Source organism: Polyodon spathula, chromosome 2 (assembly GCF_017654505.1).
Source record: "Polyodon spathula isolate WHYD16114869_AA chromosome 2, ASM1765450v1, whole genome shotgun sequence".
Taxonomy (NCBI): Eukaryota; Metazoa; Chordata; class Actinopteri; order Acipenseriformes; family Polyodontidae; genus Polyodon; species Polyodon spathula.
The window spans coordinates 90,866,987-90,888,461 of record NC_054535.1 but is presented as its reverse complement, the minus strand read 5'-3'; the positions used below and the strand labels follow the sequence as shown (position 1 = coordinate 90,888,461).

At 37.8% G+C, this 21,475-nt stretch overlaps 1 protein-coding gene across 6 annotated transcripts in view; it reads left to right on the top strand.

The window, feature by feature from the left end:
• LOC121303511 (FSD1-like protein) overlaps positions 1–21,021 on the top strand; it is a 29,855-nt gene extending 8,834 nt beyond the window's left edge. The window contains exons 5-14 of one of the 6 annotated variants that reach the window (XM_041234267.1): positions 1,579–1,601; positions 3,457–3,578; positions 12,684–12,890; positions 13,275–13,373; positions 13,689–13,818; positions 16,006–16,035; positions 18,153–18,250; positions 18,950–19,201; positions 19,735–19,823; positions 20,336–21,021. In XM_041234267.1, the coding sequence (XP_041090201.1) occupies positions 1,579–1,601; positions 3,457–3,578; positions 12,684–12,890; positions 13,275–13,373; positions 13,689–13,818; positions 16,006–16,035; positions 18,153–18,250; positions 18,950–19,201; positions 19,735–19,823; positions 20,336–20,458 (1,173 nt within the window). In that variant the 3' untranslated portion in view covers positions 20,459–21,021. Of the gene's footprint in view, positions 1–1,578; positions 1,602–3,456; positions 3,579–12,683; positions 12,891–13,274; positions 13,374–13,688; positions 13,819–16,002; positions 16,036–18,149; positions 18,251–18,949; positions 19,202–19,734; positions 19,824–20,335 lie in introns of all 6 variants that reach the window. The other 5 variants (XM_041234257.1, XM_041234249.1, XM_041234240.1 and 2 more) reach the window with 5 other exon arrangements.
• Positions 21,022–21,475: the final 454 nt, after the last annotated feature.

Sequence of the window (21,475 nt, the reverse complement as noted above, 5' to 3'; positions counted from 1 at the left end):
CTAAGTCCACTTCCTGTGCTACAGGTAATAAGACACACCTTAGTCTTACACTTCTGCATTGAAGCACAGTGGAAACGAACTTTGTATTAGAAGTATACTGTTTAAACTGAGTAGATTTTATTACAGACTGAAATGTCATGAAAAGTACTTTATAATGTCTGTTGTTTGGAGTCCTGTATCGTCGTGTATCACAGGAAGTGAAGGAGAAAGGAAAACCTTTGCTTCCATAAAAATACAGTAATCTTTTTCTTATTTATTTTTTATTCTATAACTAGTGGATCTGAATACTTCAACTCTAAATGAATCCAAAACTTTAAAGATAATTTATTGTACTAACTGTTCATCCCCTCCAAACCAAAGGGTATGAGCTCAATCTTTCTTCTAGATGGTCTTGCTGTGCTGCTTGCTTCATCTTGTATGCTAACAATGCAGATATGTAGTATAAAGTTATCTGAAAAGCTACCATAATTGCTATGGTAGATGCAGTAATTCAGTTGTGCATGTGTTCTAACAAATAACCTTCACTTTAGGCTTAAATGTTTTCATATTTAGTCATGACTTGTATACATATCAATATACATTGAAGCCCATCATATATTATGTAATGTATCTTCAGTAACATATATTTTATTACACTTGAGACAATTATACATACATTTATTTTTTAACCAGTGCAGCTGTCACCTAGAATACAAGGGGATTAATCGTTTTGTTAAGTACTTTCAAGAACCTATTCTACAAATAATAATAAGTTTTTAAAAGAATGAGTCAACCTGTCTTGGTTTCTGGGGAAATGTGGATTTTTTAATTTTTTTTTTTTTACAAAAACAAAACATATAGAATCTAGTGGTCAAGTTCTACAAAATGCATGTGCTAATGTCCTCCATTTACTTGTGTGTCCATTGCACAGTATTCATAATGTCCTGCCACCCTTTAAAATCGTACTGTAGGAAATCTGAATGTCAAGTGAAAAAGCAGGGGAAGGGCTTATCTTGTTCCTTTTTGCAGTGCGAAACTGGTATTTAACGTGCCTCTTAGCCACATAAACCTTTGAACTAATTTGGTTTTGTCCTTGTATATATTTTAATTTAAACTAAACTCCAAAGTGAAATGTTTGACCCCATTTCAAACCCCACTAGGGTTGAAAACTTTGCACTTGCTTCTTCATGTGGCTCTTCCTTCCTGTAGGAAGGAATCTAGACCAGTCCTTGAAAATGTAATGTTTATTACACTGGATAAGAGGTCAATATTGGACTACTGGCAGGCCCAAGTCTTACTGATACTCAGGCTTCCGTTTGTTATCTTAGACTTCTCGCCAAAACATTTTGGGCTTGTCGTTTGTGTGATACTGATGAGCAAAATTTCCATGGGACTGCCTGGCTGGGATTTTACTCAGATCTGCTATACTCACAGTGAAGTATATGCTGACCATTTTAATAATGTGATTTCAACAGACCCAGCGATGTTGATCCAGCATTTGACCCAATCTGCACTATTCTGCATGATTCCCTTCATTAGGACTTGCATGGCTCCACTAACCAACCTTCTCTTCTTTTTTCCTTCACCTCTTCCACAAAGGCTGCAAAACAGATCAAGGATAGGTATGAATCTCTTTTTTTTTTCCAGGGGTTGGCCTGTTATTTTGCTTTGCAAATGATTGTATTCCTTTACAAACGCACCTTATTTTCAGTTAATTCAGGATGGCAAAGAGTGTGTACTTTTCAGTGGAATATTGCTTGTTCAATGTGCTTATAAAGTCACATAGGGGCTAAACAGCAAAAGGAATTAGTCACAGAGCAGAAATTATGTAGATATAGCTTGTTAAACACACAAACCAGATGTAATGGGCAGTGTTGTTGTGTCTTGTCTGATACACTGTCGGTATGGATTCTGACCCCTGTTGGTGAGATGAGGTGAAAAGCTCTATAAGCATTAAAGCAGGTAGGCCTGGCCCTTTGCATAGTGATGAAGATGCTTGCTTGCGCTACGTGGGCACCGATTCACGACCAGCTGCCACCTTGTTACATTGGTACCATGGTTCGTATGTCATTGGCTGCAGTCGGTCGCAGGGGTTAAAGGAGGAAGCATGTACCAGGCAGTGTTGTGAGATGCACAGCATTTTGACCATTTTGGTGAGATGAGGTGAAAAGCTCTATAATATGTTTAGTAATTTACTGAACCCAAAGTGTTATGTACAGTCGTGTTTTAAGCGATGAAGGCTCTGGGACTGAGCTGCCTTTCCTTAAATAGGGGGATACAGTCCCCCCCCCCGCACAATTATTTATTTCCCCCCAAAAAAATCTTAATTCAGTTTCAATTTGGGTTACACTATGTTTTATTAAATGTGTAGCACTGACACTGACAGCCATTCTAAAATGCATATTCCAACCCACATAGATGCAACTACAGATGTGTGTCCCTAGGCTATATGACTGATTCATTTTATTCACTATTGTTGTTTAGTCCCCAGGTGACTTTATTACTAGCTGTTACTACTACGCAGTTCTAAATTAGTCCCAGATAGGTGAAGCAACCTACTCAGTCAAACAAAAAGTGAATGGCCCGGTCTAGCTGTAACCTGAATTCCCTGGCTTCTAGTCTACAGCCATGCCAAGCTCTGGCTTGCATATTTTTGATGTAATGTTATTTGGAAACGTTGCTTACCTACAGTTCAAGACCTTTTTGCTTGTTTCTTTTTAGTTTGTGGTGTGTTTTTTGACATTTTTCCGCTTTTGACGAGTTTTATTTATATTTGCCTATGTATTTTCTTCAATACAGCCTTTTAAATTTGTTTAAAAAAACAAACACAAAATAACATTAGATTGATGTGGGTAAATGTCTACTTTCATTTGAAGGTTATGATGTACATGGGTGACACTGTTTCTACCTGTATTTCCCATGCAGTAAGCTGCATTTACATGTACACAAATTCAAATGATAATAATCAAGGGACAAGTGATACACTGGGCTAATGCTCTACCGTTTCACCTCCTGAAGGACGAAAGGGAAATTAGTTTATTGTTTTCAATTTAAACCTCAACAGACCACATCATGAAACTACCACACAGCTCAACATATGAAGCACATTTTATAGGCAATCTCAAAGAGATGCAAGTGTTTTAAATCGATACATTTTGGAGATTGGACTGCAGCCTTGCCCATTAGATAGGTCCCTCTTGTACAGTCTTGAGGCATGTTTGCAGGAGATTGTCTGGAAACAGTCCTCCCCACTGCTTGTGCTGCAACTGTTCTGTGGATAAATACTTCAGTTACTAATGCTGCTAACCCACCTGATGTCGTGTGCACAGCCATAAAATAAATACATGCATAATTAATACATTTTGAAATAACCTTTGGCTGACTGGTGACCTTTTTAAAAAAGCAAAAATAAACAGCAGCTTAAGGAAAGCCTGCCAGAAGCGCTCTCTTATGCTAAAGATACACTGTTGGTTGCAGGGTGACAATGGCTCCAGCGTTTCGCTTGACGATGAAGCCCAAAGCCACCGACTGTATGACTCATCTGATGGTCGATTTCTCTCGGGAAAGGCAAATAATTCAGTCCCTCAAGTTCCTGCCAGGTAAGAGAAACCTCTTTTATAATTGCACATGCTAATACCAGACAAGGGTAAAAGACTTCAAATAAAATGTAAGTGTCCGATACTTTTTGTATGAATATTTACTTGCTCTTTGCTTTTAAGCAAAGTTACCTTTTTGTTTCAGGAACATTCTTGTATCAAATATGGTATCCTAACTATTGCAGTGCTTAGAATAACAACATGTATGTATTTACAAGCCAAAAAGCAGACTTCAGAATTAAACAAAACTAATCCGAACTAGAACTGCCAGGCAGTTTTAAGGCTTCCAAGCCCCAGTACCAGTACCAAACACTTAAGCAATTACTGGAAGAAGCGGGTTTAGTTAAAAAAAAAAAAAAAAAAAAAAAAAAAAATGCATCAAGTAGCCATTTTGGTTTCAGGTCAACACCATTTTTTTAAAAGTCAGTTGAATTGCTACCGTGTCAAGGATGATGCTTGTGGAGTTTGGAGTTAGTCAAGTAAATTGTTTGTCAACTGACGCAGGTTTAAATTTCAAATGTAAACGTATAACTGGTGGCCATCTTGTTTTATAAAATATCACCATTTTCACATATTTGTATCCCATTGTTACTGGGACGATAACTACCAACTTTGGAGTTTGTTGGTCAAACGGTGTTCAAATACCAGCATTTTGCTGTTAAGGGCGGGTTTCGTTAAAGTTTGTGGCAGCCATTTCGACATTAAAATTCATTGCAGAAAATTCTGCTTCGCAAACTTGATGCGGGTTTGGATGCCGATGATATATGCCAATTGTCAGATCAATCGCTTTACAGGTTCCTAAGAAGAAGATTTCGAAAGGTTTTATCGAAAAATGCTTCATGGTACCAATTGCAAGGACACAGCAGCAAAAATTTCATCAGACAGCCAATTTTATCCAGCTTGTTACCTGCCAAGTCAGAACCTGATCAGTCACACAGCTTCGAAGCAGCAGCAGTTTAAAGTTTTGGGAAGAAAAAAAAAAAAATCTTATCAGTAACAATAGGCTTCCCAGCCTTTGGCTGGGAAGCCTAACTAAAGCTTAACATTTTTTTCAAGGTGCCCTACTTTGTATTTTGTTTCTGAATTCATTGCGGCAACACCCTTTCTTTGAGCTGGACAAAGCACAAGCCTGCTGTTTGTTTATATTTTCAAGATTTATGTCAGCAACATATGTTCATTGCCAGCTTTTTTTTTTTCCCCCCTCCTTCTCTAGGCAGCCCATTTTGGCTTTTGTGTTGCAAAAGGAAAACATGTCGATCTATTCTGTTTTTTTTTTTCTATTTTAAATTAATGTTCTTTTAAAAAATGTTTTTCAGTGGATTTTATGACTTTTTAATCCTGGTTACAGGTGTAATCATGCAGAAAGCATTTTTTGTTGGTTTATTTAGCATTACAGCAAATGTCACAGTGCATAACATTCCAACAATAAATTTGCGGTTTGTGAGCCAAAAGGTTCTGAGCCCTTAGGCACATTGTATTCAGGAGCTCAGAATAACCGTAGTCCACTTGACATTGTGATATTCTTCCGGAAATTCGAGGTGACATGTTTTTAAAGACCAATTCCTGTAAATAGATGGGGATTTCTTCAGGACATGTATGTTTTTGTTAACAAATCCGTCAGACTTACATCTCACTTGGACCTTCATTTTGTGGCGTTTACATACAACACTGTTATGCTTACCCATCTCAAGTCCCCACAATTTGCCATGAAGATCTTTTCAAGGAAAATTTTATTGTTAAAATAAAAAATATTGGCATGAGAACAAAACAAGGGTGAAATTTAAATATTAGAACAATGAAGATGATAAGTAGAGCCCTACCAAATTTATGGTCAATTTTCATAAATTTCATGTTCATAACATTTTAAATCTTAAATTTCAAGGTTTAAGCTATGTAAATCTTAAATTTCACTGTGGTGTGACAAAGTATAACCATAAAAACTGTGAAATATAAAAATTAAATCTTAAAATTAACAAAAGCATGTGATGCACAAAGTAGAAATGCTGAAAAATAATGAAACTGAAATCCAGAGGATCGCTCTGTGATTGTTGTGTTTCTGTTATTGTTATTTAAAAAACTCTTCTGGTTTTAAATGTCATTTATATGTAACAGTAACTCAAAAACTATTCTGAAATGCTGAGGTCAGGTCACACTCTTTAATTAAGCCAAGGGTTGAATGTGAGCATGGAGCATCGTGCAACAGTTTTTTAACTTCATTCCCTGTCTCTGCGGTGTAAAAGACACAGCTTTCTCTGCATCCACAGTTTGATGGAATTAACAGACAGCACTCAGCTAGCCTTTCGAGCAAACACAGACAAAGAGTGTTTGTAGCCGGGCAATATATTCAGAGGCTAAAAAATATAAACGTAAAGCCTCTTCCACTGCAGTAATGATTGCAGCACTTTTTAATTTATTTTGGACACTCAATTTAAAATCCAAGTCAAATTAGACTTGCCTAAAGGTGCTACCAGTTGAAATCCATAGGTCATACTAAACCTGCCCCAGATGTTTGTATCTACCAGTCAGTGAGTAGAGCCCAGTTATTGGGTGCTGTCAAGTGTCAATCAATAAATCTGGTGTAGTTCATGATCAGCTTTTTTTTTTTTTTAAATATATAAAGTAAAACAAGCTAATAATCGCATAAAGAACCTGTAATGGTACATATAACTTCATTGGATTTTAGTGCAGTGTGAAAGTGCACAATACAGACCAGACTGCACGGTGCAGAATGAATTTCATGGTCTGTGTCCCTTTTGAGGTATTCTTTGACTGGAGTTTCTTGCTGTTCCAGAATCTGCAAGCCATGTTTGGTTACCTAGCAACTGTGCAAACAAAACAGGGATAGAAATTCAATCTCCTGGCATAAAGCGGGAAATGTAAAGATGCACTAAAGTATTGACACCCTACGCTTATTCAAGGTAACAGTTTAAAGTCAAGCATAAAATAGACTTCAACTGCAAAAAGCAAAATACACAATTTTTAATAATTTAACAAATGATTGTTATCAAACTTATTTCTTTTAAAGTAGTCATTCATGACAAAAGTATTGGAACTCCTGCTTTTAGTATTTCATGTGTCCTTCTTTTATTTTGATTACAGCTTTCAGATGTTTCTCATAATTCTTAACGAGTATTTTAGATCTTGTTGCTGAAATCTGGGACAATTCTATCTTGCATATTTCCTTCAGCTCAGACAGATTGGATACAAAATGCTTGGCTGCAGCTTACTTCAGATCAGTCCAAACCATTTCTATTGGATTGAGATCTGCTGACTGCAAAGGCCATTCCAGAACTTCTATCATAATTTTCTTCAAGAACTCCAGAGTTGACTTAGCCATACGCTTTGGGTCCTTGTTGTTTTGGAAGAAAATCAATCAATCAATCAATCAATCTTTATTTATATAGAGCCTTTCATAGTGGACCACCATCACAAATCGCTTTACAAGATGCAGTAACAACAAGAAAATCCATAATACTTTAAATACAGTGGAAAGTGCATAATACATGATAGTAGCATAATACTTGAAATAGTAGCAGCAACAGAGCAGCTAATAGCAGATATCAGGCTTAAAGAGCATGGAAGGCAAGAGAGAACAGGTGGGTCTTGAGAGTTGATTTAAAGTGAGCGATGGTGGGAGCATCACGCACCAAAGCTGGGAGAGAGTTCCAAAGAGTCCGAGCCATGAAGCTAAACAAACGTTCTCCAAGTGTGGTGCACTTTTACTTGGGGATAACAAGCAGGCCAGAGTCACAGGACCTCAGCTTGTGGGCAGTGGGTCAGCAGGTTGAGGAGGTACTCGGGACCTGTGTGATGAAGGACATTGAAGGTGAGTAGGAGAGTTTTGAAAATAATCCTGAACTTTACAGGTAGCCAGTGCAGCTGGGCAAGACGGGGGGGGGGTGATATGATCATGTTTTTTACATCTGGTAAGGATCCTGGCAGCGGCATTCTGGACTAGCTGCAGTCGGTTTATGGTGCGTGCTGGGAGACCATCATCTAGAGAGTTGCAGTAGTTGAGTCGAGAAGAGACAAATGCATGACAAAGTATCTCCATATCTGGGAGGGAAAGATAGGGACAGATTTTGGAGATGTTTTGAAGATGGTAGAAGGAAGATTTGACCATGGAGGAGATGTGGGCATCAAAGAAGAGGTTGATGTCAAGAAGTACACCAAGGCTTTTTACTGTGGGGGAAGGCAGCAGCAGCCAGTTTCCTAGTTCAGATTTGCTGGTGTTCAGCTGAAGAAAATTGGCAGACATCCAGGCTTGAATGCAAGCCGAGAGCCGGACCATGGTAAAGGGGTGGCCAGGGTCAAGTTTTAGGTAAAGCTGGGTGTCGTCAGCATAGGAATGAAACAAGAGGCTGTGTTGGCAGATGAGGTGACCCAAAGGAAGCATGTAGATATTGAAGAGAAGGGGCCCAAGAACAGATTCTTGGGGGACACCACAAGTGACTGGGTTTGCAACACCACTGTGTCTAGCATAGAAAACAGACAGTATGCGTCCGGATAGGTAAGGGGAAATCCAGGAGAGACAGGTTCCAGAGATTCCAACATACTTCTGAAGGCAGATTGTTGTCTGTGAGATGTTTCATCAGCTGATTGGCTATAGCCCTTTCAAGAGTTTTTGAGAGAAAAGGGAGATTGGAGATTGGACGGAAATTAGATAAGTCGGCTGGGTCAAGGGAGGGTTTTTTGAGTACTGGCGTAACTCGGGCAAGCTTAAGGGCTGCAGGAACCAAGCCAGAGTCCAGGACAGGTTGAGAGTGTGCATAATGGAGGGAGCAAGATCAGAAGCAGAGAGACGGACAGGGTTAGTCAGCCATGGGTCCAGGGGGCATGTGGCAGTAGTTGATTTCAGCAGTAAGCCAGAAACATCAACAATGGAGAGAGGAGAGGGCAGGAGGGCAACCGGAGGAGCGTCAAAGTGGTCAGGTAGTAGACTGGGTTTGTGATGGGCGAGCTTAGAATAGATGTCGATTTTGTTCTGGAAGAAAGAGGAGAAATCATGACAGATAAGAGAGGAGGATGGACGGGAGTTGGATTTGTTGGTGGCTGGATGTAGGATTTGGTTAATGGTCTTAGAGAGAACATTGGGTTTTACGTGTCCCACAGTTATGATTTTAGGGAAGTATTTCACCGTATAAACTATCTGCTAATCAACCTACGAGCAGATGGTGTATTTGTACTTTGATACAGGCTGAATTAATCCACTGTTCAATCACTAAATGTCCCTAAACTGCTAAAACACCCCCATGTCATGATCAAACCATCTCCATGTTTAACTGTAGGTACAATGTTTTCTTCATTAAAGGCTTTCTCTTTTTTTCTCCAAACATACTGTGGTCCATTTGTGGGGAAATGTTATATTTTAGTCTCTGGACCAGAGAATTGTGTTGAAAAATGCTTCAGATTCCAGTTCATATTTCTTCATATTGTATATATTTTCTTTAAAATTGGTTTGCAGAGAGGACTGTGTGCATACATTTCTTCTGTGTTCAGGTGCCTTTTTATAGTTCTTTCTCGCAACATTATGCATGATACTTCTAAATCTTTCTTTTAAGTCGTTGGCTGTTAATCTTATTTTTTTTTTGAGCTGCTCGGATGATTTTCATACCTGTTTTACCTGTAATTTTCTTTGGATGTCCACTCCTTTCAAGCGTTTCAGTTGAATTTGTTTGGTGGTACTTGATTATTGCTCTGATTGTGGATTGTGGTATTCCATATTTCTTAGATGCTGGTCTGTAGCTATTTCTTTTATTGTTTTCTAAAAGTGCTTTTCTCAAACATGAATCCCTGCATTGTCTTGACCATCTGCCATGTTGCCAAAACATTCATCTTCAACAGATGTTGGAAATACAGTAATAAGTACTTTTTGTTTTTTATAGATAGTTTTTTGGTATTTTGTATTTTGAAATGAAACTATTTATTTAAATAAAAACTTTTGAAAGTATTTTTTATTTGAAAATAAATCATTTAAGCTTAGAAAATCAAATGGGTCATGTTTTTAAATTAGTTTTATAAGTTGTTGTGAAAGAGCATTCAGTTCACTACCTCCTGTTTCTCTTCTTTCCAACTTTGTCCTTCATGTTGTTGGGTTTGGTCCAGTCTTTCGCTTTTTCAATTGAACCTGTTAACCTCGTATTGGTGACACATCCTGTGGATTCTCATTGTACAAATGACAGTGCCGTCATACTGCAGAGAAAAAACAGTATGGAATGAATTCCCCTCATCTGCTGATCTCATCCACAGATCTAATACAGAAAGCAGCATCCTCCTCAAGGCCCTTACCATACCTCTCCAATACTGATGAAATAAAGAGCCTGTTCTAGGTGCCTTTCCTTGTATATTTGTTTTCTAACTATCAACAGTAGCCTGGGGCGACTTGTCTAATGGACTGATTAAATTCTGCCTGCACTTCTAGATTTAGAAAAGGAGCTGTGCAGTTTCAGTAAATGGACTGTAGTGCTGAACAGTCATCTAAAGTCACTTGGTTTAAAGGGACTTGCACAGACTGTTATTGGTGAAGGGAGGGAGGGAGGGCACAAGTGGCTGGGTCATTAGAGGAGTGGGTTTTAGCACAAGCCATCTGTTCCAGAGCAGTTCAAGACACACCAATCATTTGTACAGCATACCGCTCTAATGCTGTACGTCAGCAGAAATGTGTTAAGTCATTGTTGTCAACATCCTCCACAGTGAGTATTTTTAAGCTCATTGTTGGTATTTTGTTATTGAATGTTGAAGTCCAGTTTTGCTGGTAGTTTAATAATAATGGCTAATATACACCCAAGTACATAATGATGCTGTAATTCTATCAAGTGTTTCTGGTGCCATATAAATCATGAGTGCTTACTATCTGAAAAGACCATTCTACTGAACTCACTGTTTATGAATATGTGCGAGGCCTTACTAATGCACTCGAAGAAAGGTGTTCTAGTTTTTTTTTTTTTTTTTTTTTTTTTTTAATGAAAGGAAATTAAGTATTTTTTGGTAAATGTTTGAAGAAACATATTTCCACCTGGATGAGGCTTGTTTTAAATACTGTATATTAACATTCTTCTGTAGTGTCCAATTTGAAGTTAGAATCAAATTAGGGTAGGCTTGAATCTTCTCATACCAACCAATGAAGTGTAATTTCATGTATTTCATTTTTACTTCTTATAGTTTGGAAATTGTCATCCCTGCAAATGTTGAGTCGCCTGTGAGTGGTGCTTAAATGTTCTTTTCAATCTGGGTTGGCTGACACCTCATCAACGAACACGTGAAGTATTTTGACAGGTCTTTGGATTTAAAAAACAAAAAACAAAACAAAAAAACAACAACGTTCATAGCCATATTGTTTTCATTCTTAACTTTAGGTCTTCATTTCAAGTCAGTTAGAGTGCTTGGTAGATTTTATCCAACCAAAAAAAAAAAAAAAAAGTTTTGTCTCTTGTCCAAAGCAGTCATAGTAGACCTGTGTAGGCCCACAACGTGTTCCAATTTAGCAGTGTCCTTTGTTGTCTGTAATTTCTAATTAATGCAGCTGTTTTGAGACCCATGTGGAAAACTTAAATAGTAAAATGTGGTCCATCTTGTGTCCCTGAAGGCTAGTGTTTGCTCCAGCTGTGATGCTCCCAGGCATCTCTGTTTTTCTCTTTCAGGCCACATGCTAATTATGAGAGATGGTACATTGTCATGGTAATTGAGACATCTGTCACTGGAAACTTGACATTTTTATGGGTCAGGATACTCCCCAGCAGTTTGAGTTTTGTATATTTTAAAGTGCAGCAAAATAAAGTGTACCTTAATATTTAGAACACCTAGTAAATCTTGTCACGCAGCAAAACTGGACATTCTTATTCCTGAGGGTGAACAAAGTGATGGAGTTTTATAGGGGCAGGAATATACATTTAGATGCTATTTATCTGTACACTGCTATCTATGGTATCTTTTTGTCATAATGAAATCACTAATCATTTATATTCTCATCGTTTACACATTTGTTGTTTTTGAATATCTGTTTCCAGCATTTCCAAGCCAGAAGGGTTTTAGCTTCCAGCCAGAGTACTGCTAGTTGTGTTCTGTCAGGTATGAATCAGAACATGCTAGATTTGTTGTCACAGGAATTGATTATTGGTCAAACGTTATTACTATGGGAGCATGTCATTCATACTGTACAGACATGAGTATCTTGAACACAAAAATACAGAAGCTCTAATGATTTTCCATGTTTTATTTAAACATGATAGAACGTGTCTGGGAGCAAAAACCTGCTGATGTGGAACAGTTGTGAAATGCATGGGCAGTGAGATGGGGAGACTATGAATCTTAGTATTGTAAAACTTCAAATAATTGCTGGGTCTTAAATAATCGCCAGATATCTGTCATTGCCATTGAAGATGAGGAGAAGCTTGAGCGTAATGACCTCCTAATAAGTGACAGCGATGAAAGTGACTCTAAGGGTTAATAAATAATAATAATAGAAAACATAATTTATGATAGGCCTACATGTAATGCGTATTTCTTTAATGCTGTTATTACGTTAAAAGTTTTGATAATTTTAAGCATGCTGAAGTAGGCCAGATACAAACCTCTTGGTGTACTTTAACATGTTTTATTATGTTAATGTACAACTTTGAGATTAAACAATACATTATTTTTGATGTTATTATTATGCTGTGTTCTGATATCTACAATCTTTTAGTGGATTTACCCTATTATTATTAGTAGTCGTAGTATTAACAATGGTAGATCTAAAACCATTTTTGAATACAAATTCGTACTTCAGCTTGATCATTTTAGGAATTTATTAGCGTAATAAATTTGATGTTTATTATTATTATAATAATAATAATAATAATAATAATAATAATAATAATAATAATAATAATAATAATAAAGAGATTGGTTTTGAATTATTTTTTATAAATGAAGGAAGTTACTCGATTGTCTGGGAGTCATTTTTTTGTAACCTGCAATGCGTTCCTAGGAATGAAAATGCTGAGTCACCTAATGATCTCAACGAAGTCCTTTTGCTAAGCTGCAAAGACTTATGGATGGTCACCTGGTGAAGGAAATTGAATTGAATTTGATAATGATTGCTTAAATGAACGTGTATCCCTTTTTTAGTTCCAAGTGCTCCAGAAGTACACGTTTCAGACTGTCTGGTTGCTGACAACTCGGTAACAGTAGCGTGGAGAATGCCAGAGGACTCTAAGATTGAAAACTACATACTGGAATACAGGAAGACCAACTATGATGGGCTTCCCAGGATAAAAGATGAGCGCTGCTGGGAGATTGTTGATAACATCAAGGCCACTGAATATTCGTTGACAGGTAATATGAGCTTTGCTGTGTAGATACTCCTGTGTAAAAACTGTCCATGACTGACCGATACAAATACACCCAACATTCCAGAGTAGTCCTCTACACACACAGTTTACATCACAAGCAGTCATCATAGCTAGCTGTAGATGTGCATTCTTTTGGTTGAAATGTGTGGTTCTTACTGCTATTTTAGTTAGAGAGAAAGTTAGCGCATTCAAAATAATTTAAACATTAAAAATCAAGCAACATGACTTCCACGAATCAAAACTATTAAATCTGAAAACACTTCCTCATTTAAAAAATAACTGAGCTGGTCAAAGTAGATAGTTAGTATGATGTTTGCATCCTTTTCAGTGATATAGTCTTCAGTGAAATGTACAATTGGTTTTTCAGGCTTAAAGTTTGACTCCAAATACATGAACTTTAGAGTGAGAGCTTGTAACAAAGCAGCTGCAGGGGATTACTCCAATCCAGTTACACTCGAAACTAGAGGTGGGTGAAGTCTTCTTAAAATGTATATTCTAAAACCAAACAAGCCCTGTCCTCTTTTGGGAGTTGAATATGGGAATGTTCTCCGTAGTTGTTACCCTTGTTCACGGTACCAGGTTGTTATTAAAGGGCCGCTGATGTATTTAACTGACAGTAATTGATCAGTTTATTTTTGTGTATTGGTTTATCAACTATAATATATGTAGAAATTAAGCTTTAGGTTCAACTGTATAAAAAAACAAAACAAAAAAAGTGTCATTAAAACTAATTAAATTGGTGAGTAACAGTGTTATGTATTTTTGTCCTGACCTTGAACAGCCTTTAACTTTAGTTTTGATTCAACGTCGTCACACCAGAACCTGAAAGTAGAAGATGGCTGTGTGGAGTGGGATTCTGCAGGGGGCAAAGGGCAAGAGAGCAAAAGCAAGGGCAAAGAGAACAAGGGCAGGTGAGGATTATTGTCTTTTAAGCAGTATCTTGAATCTAGTGGTTGGGTTATAAAGCTTCACATCTGGTGGTGGATGGTTTTATTACAGACTAGATCATTGGCGAAATAAAGTCCTTTTTCATCTGAAGACAGTTTGAGGGCCATGGCAATGGTCAATGTTTTTTTTTTAAAGGTTTGTTGTCCATAAAACACAATGCACAGCACAGAAACTTGCTGGCAGTCTCTTAACCAGTTAAGGACCAATGCAAGTTTACATTTTGGTATTGCTAGGCTGCAATAAAGATGCCACTCCAAAAAGCCAGGAGGCAGTTGCATAAAACACTGCAAGTATTAAGTTTAAGTATAAAGATCAATTTTCCCTTATCTAGGTGTGGCCATGTGAAAGTGATGCTGGTGCATTCAAGTGTGTTGGTTTGGGGAATATTGGTTTGTCAGGGAAGGGGTTAAATTTCTCCAAGTGAATACATGATTAAATGATTATTTAGGCTCCAGCCACGTGTGTATAAAATAGGTGTGCACAGGTGGTAATATAGAGTTATTGGATTAATGCTGGTGATAAGAGATGGAGGTTTGCTTTTTGTTTTGGCCCTTGTGCCGTTTATTTTGTTAATGTGTTTTGTTTAAGGATTATGTCCTTATTATTTTTGTTTCATTGATTTATTAAAGAGCGCATTGGCCCATTTTAAACTTAGAGCTTTCTGTGCCTGAGGCTCTGTCTCTGCCATTACCCTGGGCTAGGAGGCTGCCGCGCCACACTAGGGTATTGACTTAAATGTGTTAAGATGCTTTCTGAATCATCCGTAAACTAAAAAAAATACTTGAGGGGAACACTAAGGTGGAATTTTAACGTGAGGTGTTTAGGCAATTGGCTACTGGTCTTCAAAAGGAGACCAAGAATCGGGGACAAAGCTGAAACTGCTATCTCTTTTTCATAAAGTGCCAATTAACAGGCAGTGTTGAGACACCCTTACTGCCCAATAGTCTTGGACGAAAACATTTTTAAACACCTGCCACAGTCTGTATGTCTGCCATGGGCAGCCAGGACAGCACTGATCTAATTCCAATAGACATCACAAATTAAACTTGTGCATATAGTTTTTAAGGTTAAAAAACAACTTTACGTGAAGTTCAGTTATGTATTATCCTGTCTTAACCAGACCTGTACATTTGAAGCTGTCTGTTAAAGAAAGGTTTTGTCTTATTTGGTCTAATAATGTACATTGTTTGTGGAACAAGAGGCCTCATCGTTTATTCCCATCGAGTTATCTACCTCTTCTTTACAGGAGGTAAAGTGGCTAGTCACTTCTATTGGCAGAAAAAGGGAAAGTTGCCAGGATCACTTTCAGTTTGTGGATCAAACATTTCTTTCTCTACTGATATGCAATACTCTTTTGTTTCATTCAAGCTGTGGACATCTAACCTGTTTCTTTTGTACAGCTTTCATCACTAAATTGCAAAAAGGAGTCCCACAGTTAGATTCAGGGGCGCTGCATAATAAAATAGACATGGTAGTCCAGTGCAGGGGTTGGCACCATGTTGTAGTGACTGACATTTAACAAAAAAAAAAACAGAAACAAACAAACAAAACAGAAGTTCTATACAATTCGGTGTGTGTGTGTGTGTGTATATTAGACGTATTCACTGCCACGGACACTGATAACTTACCACGGAAGTGCGTGTCCGTTTACTGACAAGTTAACGACCCCTGGATTAGTCACTCGCATTTTTGTTTTTGTATTGACTGACACGAATACATCCTAAAAAAAAAAAAAAAAAAAAAAAATTGTTCTGGTTCCATTAATCTATTAATTGTAGCCTGAATTTACAGTTTTTGCCTAGCTCACTGACTATTCTGATAGGACTCTACCAATTAGCTGGGCCAGTAATGAATGTTATTTTGAGAAAATTGAAAACAAAAAGTGTGTCCGGGTGTGAAATGCCCTTTTTAATTTTATACTAAAATTGAACTTTTATTGTTTACATTCCCCAAAGATAGTTTCAAGTACAGGGATACAGTAATGTCGTAGGTGGTTATAGAAGACATCCTCATCATCCTATCCTACTGTTACAAGGCACTAGCGGCAATGTATATTACTTTCTGGGCAATGTAATGAAGTGCTAGACCATTAAAATGCTTGTTAATCCATTGCTTATTTTTTTGTTTTGTTTTGTGTTCACTGACAGCAGCCATGTTACCATTCTGAAGAACACTTCAAGGTGATCCTGTGACTCAAGCTGTAGGATTTAGCTTAGCTGACCACATTTGCAAGCTGCTGTGAACTGTAGCTTGTAACAATAGCAACAATCTTTAACACACTTTAAAACTCAGTTTTACCCAGCCTGTGATACGTGCAGAGTTTTATTTCCAGGGTAGCAGCATTTGGTTTAGCTGCTTCAAGTGAAAGCTTAGTAAAATAATTTTGTTTCCTGACACATTCTGAAAACCTGTTTCAGAGAAACATGAGTACGTTTTAAAAAATACATATGTTGAGTATTCTGTGAATTAATTCCTTTAAAAATACAAAAGGCTTAATTAAAATGGCTGGTTAAAAAGGTTTGATCTGCAGTGAAAATGATATATGATGTGGTCATTTATAGATGGCATGTAGTATACTGAAAAAAAAAAAAACATGTTGAAAAGCACTTGGAGAATTGGAATTTGGTTGGCTAAAATTCCATGTCTATCCAACTCCATATGCTAAATGTATAGTTTAAATATTTTATTATTTCGTCTGTGTGGCAAAATACAGCAGCATCATCTATAAATGGCCATATGCATTACAAATAACTTAGCTTCCCTCCTATTTAGTTTTCCTTCTTTCCTTATTTTTTTGTTCTTGCAAAAGAAAACAGTTGGGGTTAAAGTTGCTGTTAATAACTTTTTTAATTGCTTATTTTTTTTCATGCTTGCAAAAATGTTTTTGTTGGTGAGTAATTTTTTAATTATTGATTTATTTACTTTTGCCTGTATACTCTGCTTGGAATGCCTTGAATATTTGATGTAACACAGCATGACTCAAACAGGAGCAGAATAGACCCAGATCACTAAAACTTACATACCTAATTCTAGCTTAATTGGCATCAATTGGCAACATTATAAGCACCTGCTAACACCACTGTTAAAATAAAATACAATATAATACACCATTTTCTTGTGAATTTATACTTTATATATGCACACTCTCTTGGTGCTAACTCCTTAACAGATAAATTGGGTCTTTAGCTTAAAAGCTCCTGCATGTCAAATCTGTCAGTCATTGACTGGCACAAGCTTGTAACTAAGAGCTGCAGGTAGTCTGCTGTCTGCAAGCCTCAGTAAGCAACCGAGTCCATGGGGGTGGCTTTAAATCATACAAGTAACCAATCGCCATATCGGTCCTATTTATAAAAAAAAACAACACAGCTACCTAGAATTAAATGGTGGAAACTTTGTAGTAAATCTCTCAAGGGGTTTACGAGAAGCATAAGTATGTAACTGGAGGAGCATCTTTTTGATACAAACTGATTAGAATATTTCGCAGTTTTAAAGGTAGGGATGTATACATGTACAGCCTATAATCAGATATATGTTGCTCACTGTTTCAGGTTAAGGTGATAGTTACAAGACTGAATTATGAAGGCATGTACTTTGCATTTGCTTTTTTTTTCTCCCCCCCCCCCCCCCCCCCCATGCCTTTGACATATGTGTGTGTGGTTAATCAGTAATTGAGTTGAATACATGAGTGCAGGTTATTTCATTCCATTCCATGCAGTACCATTTACTACCCAGCTGTTCCTTGCCAATGTGAGGCATGCACCAAATGGGCGCCCTGGAAAAAGAGTTCACACCCACCACATCAGTACAGCTGACATTGTGGAACTACTGCTGCAGCTCTGATACAGAGGAGAGAGCTTAGCAATGCTGTGAGGAGGAATGGTGTACATTGTATAAAGAAACTGACGGAGTTTCCATGAAAGCTGAAGCTTTTTGGCTCCTAAGCCATACAGATTTAGATCACAGTCGTTCTACATTGTTCCACCTTTTGCATCCTTTTGCATTCTTTACAATAAAGAGGCCTGCCCATGTGTCTTTATATGTACACCAGTACCAAACCTGGAAATGTGTCGGACCCAAATCTAGTTACAACAATAAAGAGCATAAAACTCCAAGCCAATACCAACATCAAATATTCATTACACTACGTTACACAATGCATTGGATATTTTTAACTCAAGAGCAGGACTGTAGTTTAATGTTGGCTGTTGCCCTGTTCATACCATGTCACTGTTCAGTTTCTAATTAATATATTTATCCAGCAGTTTGTGCTGAACTTTTCTTTTGATGTTTCTAGAAGTGGCACTCCATCTCCCAAACGGACATCCGTCTCCTCAAGGCCACCGTCAGTAAGAGGAAGCAGAGACCGTTTTACAGGGGAATCCTACACAGTGCTGGGTAGGCATTGGAAAACATTTCAGAAGAATCCTTTTCAACAGACCTGTGATGTGCCAGGGAAACACAAAGCCACACTCACGTGTGTTGGATGTGTGATCATGACTAAACTGCAATGGTGGAGAAAATGTTTTTATCACATGCCAGTAAAATTTAGTAGTTAAGATTTGCCACATGATTTGCTTCATAGCATTTCAGTCCATATGCTGTTCAATTGCAGTACCCATACTCATAAGGATGTTGTAAACAGTAGATCAGAGCATATCTATTGCAAAGGCCTGGTGGAAGTTTTGATTCCTGGCTGTATGCTTTTAAAGCTAGAACAACACTGATCGTGTTGACATAATAAATTGCTCATTTGCTGTTCCAAGGTCAGAACGTTGTCTGTTCTGGACACAAACTGTTGGCGCACTAAAGGAATTTAAGATTCATAGCTTCTCCTGTGGGGCACAAAGGAGGTTGTGACAATGTGGCTAGTGTACCTACAGTACAATACTCCACTTCTCTGAGACTACAGGTACAGGTTTCGTCATCCATTAATGATTTGTCACTTTAACCAACCTGTTTGAGGTAATATAATATCCTTTGTGCTTGTTACAAGTGAGACAGCTTATGAAAGACAAGAAGTGAAAGAGCGATGAAGAATGCTTTTCCTTTGTCTATATTGAGCTAACCGAAGCCGTATTGCCTTTGCGTTTTCAGGTGACACATGCATTGACAATGGGCAGCATTACTGGGAGGTGAAGGCCCAAAAGGACTGCAAATCCTACAGCCTGGGTGTGGCCTTCAGAAACCTGGGGAAATTTGACCAGCTGGGCAAGACGAGCACAAGTTGGTGCATCCACGTCAATAACTGGCTGCAGGCCACCTTCGCAGCCAAGCACAACAACAAAGCCAAGACCCTGGATATGCCAGTCCCTGACAGGATAGGTGTCTACTGTGACTTTGATGGAGGTAATGCTCTTCCGCTTTTTTTGAGTAAATTCATACTTGGTTGGATAAGGACAAAATCTAGGGATTTTTTTTTTTTTTTAAATCTGCTTTTTTATAACAATTTTTCCAATGACATAATATGAAGCCATAAAAAGATATCAAATTACAGACACTTTATGCATATTGTCAGCCAGATTTAAAATATATTTGTTCGCAGTTTATACTTACGGATATTGTTTTGTTTTTTTACCATATACATTAACAAGCTTACTCCAAAGTTACTTTGAATTGTTAAACAGCACAACAATATATCTCAATACTGTTCCTAATTACCTCCTGCCATGAAAACTATTGAAATAATTTAAAATAAAACAAAAAAAAAAAACAGCAGCATTAGTCTGTTTTGAGGATTATCTGGCTTAAAAAATTCACATTTTTAAAGAGCAGTGTAAATGTATTTTTTTGTTCTGACTAGGGACTGAGAGGGAGTTTTTTGTGTTTTATATAATAATGTAACATTTTGTATAGCTCAATTTGTTTCATTTTTTCTTTAGGTCAACTCTTATTTTACAATGCAGACACCAAGCAGTTGCTGCACACATTCAAAACAAAGTTCACCCAGCCAATTCTTCCAGCTTTCATGGCAAGTATTTGTTTACCCTTTGGTTTCTAAACCCCGGGGCACCCCTTTGTAGCTAAAACCAGAAACAAATAGTGGTAGCCTCAATGAAACACCAGCACACATTTCATAGTGAGATTTCAGTCCTTGGATCTTAAGATAGTATGTGGACCCTTGAGTGGGATCTGGTTTGAAAGAGACCAGGGGAGAGGTACATCGTTTTCTGGTGGCCTATTAACCCAATATGCAGTGGAGCTGCTTGAGGATGATTGTCAAACTAGAGGTAAAAATACAAGAACCTGGTCTTTTTCTCACTCGGTTATCAATTGTTAACTGTTTATCAGACATCTTTTAATGAGTGAGAGGGGAGCACCTAACTGCAAGGGCATGTATAGGTACAATGTATGTGTTTTTTACTTCTAGAATTGCATGCACTTCTGTAATTAGTGTCATACTGAATGATGGCTGGACCTGTGGATGTCCTTGCAGGTCCCCTTTTATATTAACAGTAGTAATTGGGTGTGTGTTTCTTGCAGGTCTGGTGTGGAGGGCTGACATTGTTTACAGGACTCCAGGTCCCCAGTGCAGTGAAATGCTTCCAAAAAACAGAGAACGGCATGAACGGCTCGGCCAACAGTCTCAACAGTGTAGCGCATTAGCAACCAGCAAGAGGATTCTGCCTTTCTTTATGCACGGTGCGCTTTCTATCGGCCAGAAAGCAAACCTGAAACCTGGATCGACACACGGAGCGGTCAGACTGCTGCTGTAAAGGCCTGGTTGCCTTAGCTGTTTAAATACTGAATTTCCTTGAGTAATAAGAGTTTGTTTACTTTCCCTTGGAATTTTCTTGATGCTAGAGGTTTAGTCAGTGAATAGCTGGATGAAAGATTTGTGAGATTTAATTATTTTTTTTTATTAATATTTTTTGTCTTTTACTTCCTTTTCGGTTGCAGATCAATTCACCCGAATGAATAGCTTCAAACGACTTTACATGTTCTGTTGCTCCAGTATTGATTTTTATCATTCCCTGTTTTAACTCATTTTAAATCTGCCGTTGAAAGCTTTAGTGCCTTCTCTTTGTCACATGATACTTGAACGTTTGCTTTGTTGGCTCCACCTACACTATATTCTGCATTGAAGAATATAGCTTAACCCTTTGCGGTCCATTTATTCAGCACCTGTCAGGCGCGTCAGGTCCAATTTATTTTCACACGCGCTGTTTATTTTACACACGCTGTTAAAATTTTATTCAAAGTAAAACAGGTTTAAGATGCACTGCATATCAACAGTACACTCAGTACTGCATCTCCAGCTCTGCCCCACCCCTTGTTCGCTGTATTTATCACGTACCTCTTCATAGTTGTGCATACTGATAAATCATCTCCTGATCACTCATTTTATCACCACACTCATCAATAATGCGATTATTTTATTACTATAACATCTCAGAAGGCTTGGCAAATGTCCGTGAGATTCTTTGAGCGTCAGATGTGGAAGCAGCCATCTTGTTTGTTTATGTCTGTGTTATGACTGGTGAAGGGACTGTGTATTGCTCAGATCTGCCCCTTTTTTTCGGCTCCTATCGGTCTCACTCGGCCATTGAAAGGTATTCTCTGCTTTTTCCGGAGAAAAAAAACACTAGAGACCTGTGCTTGATGTCTTTTTGATGATGTTGG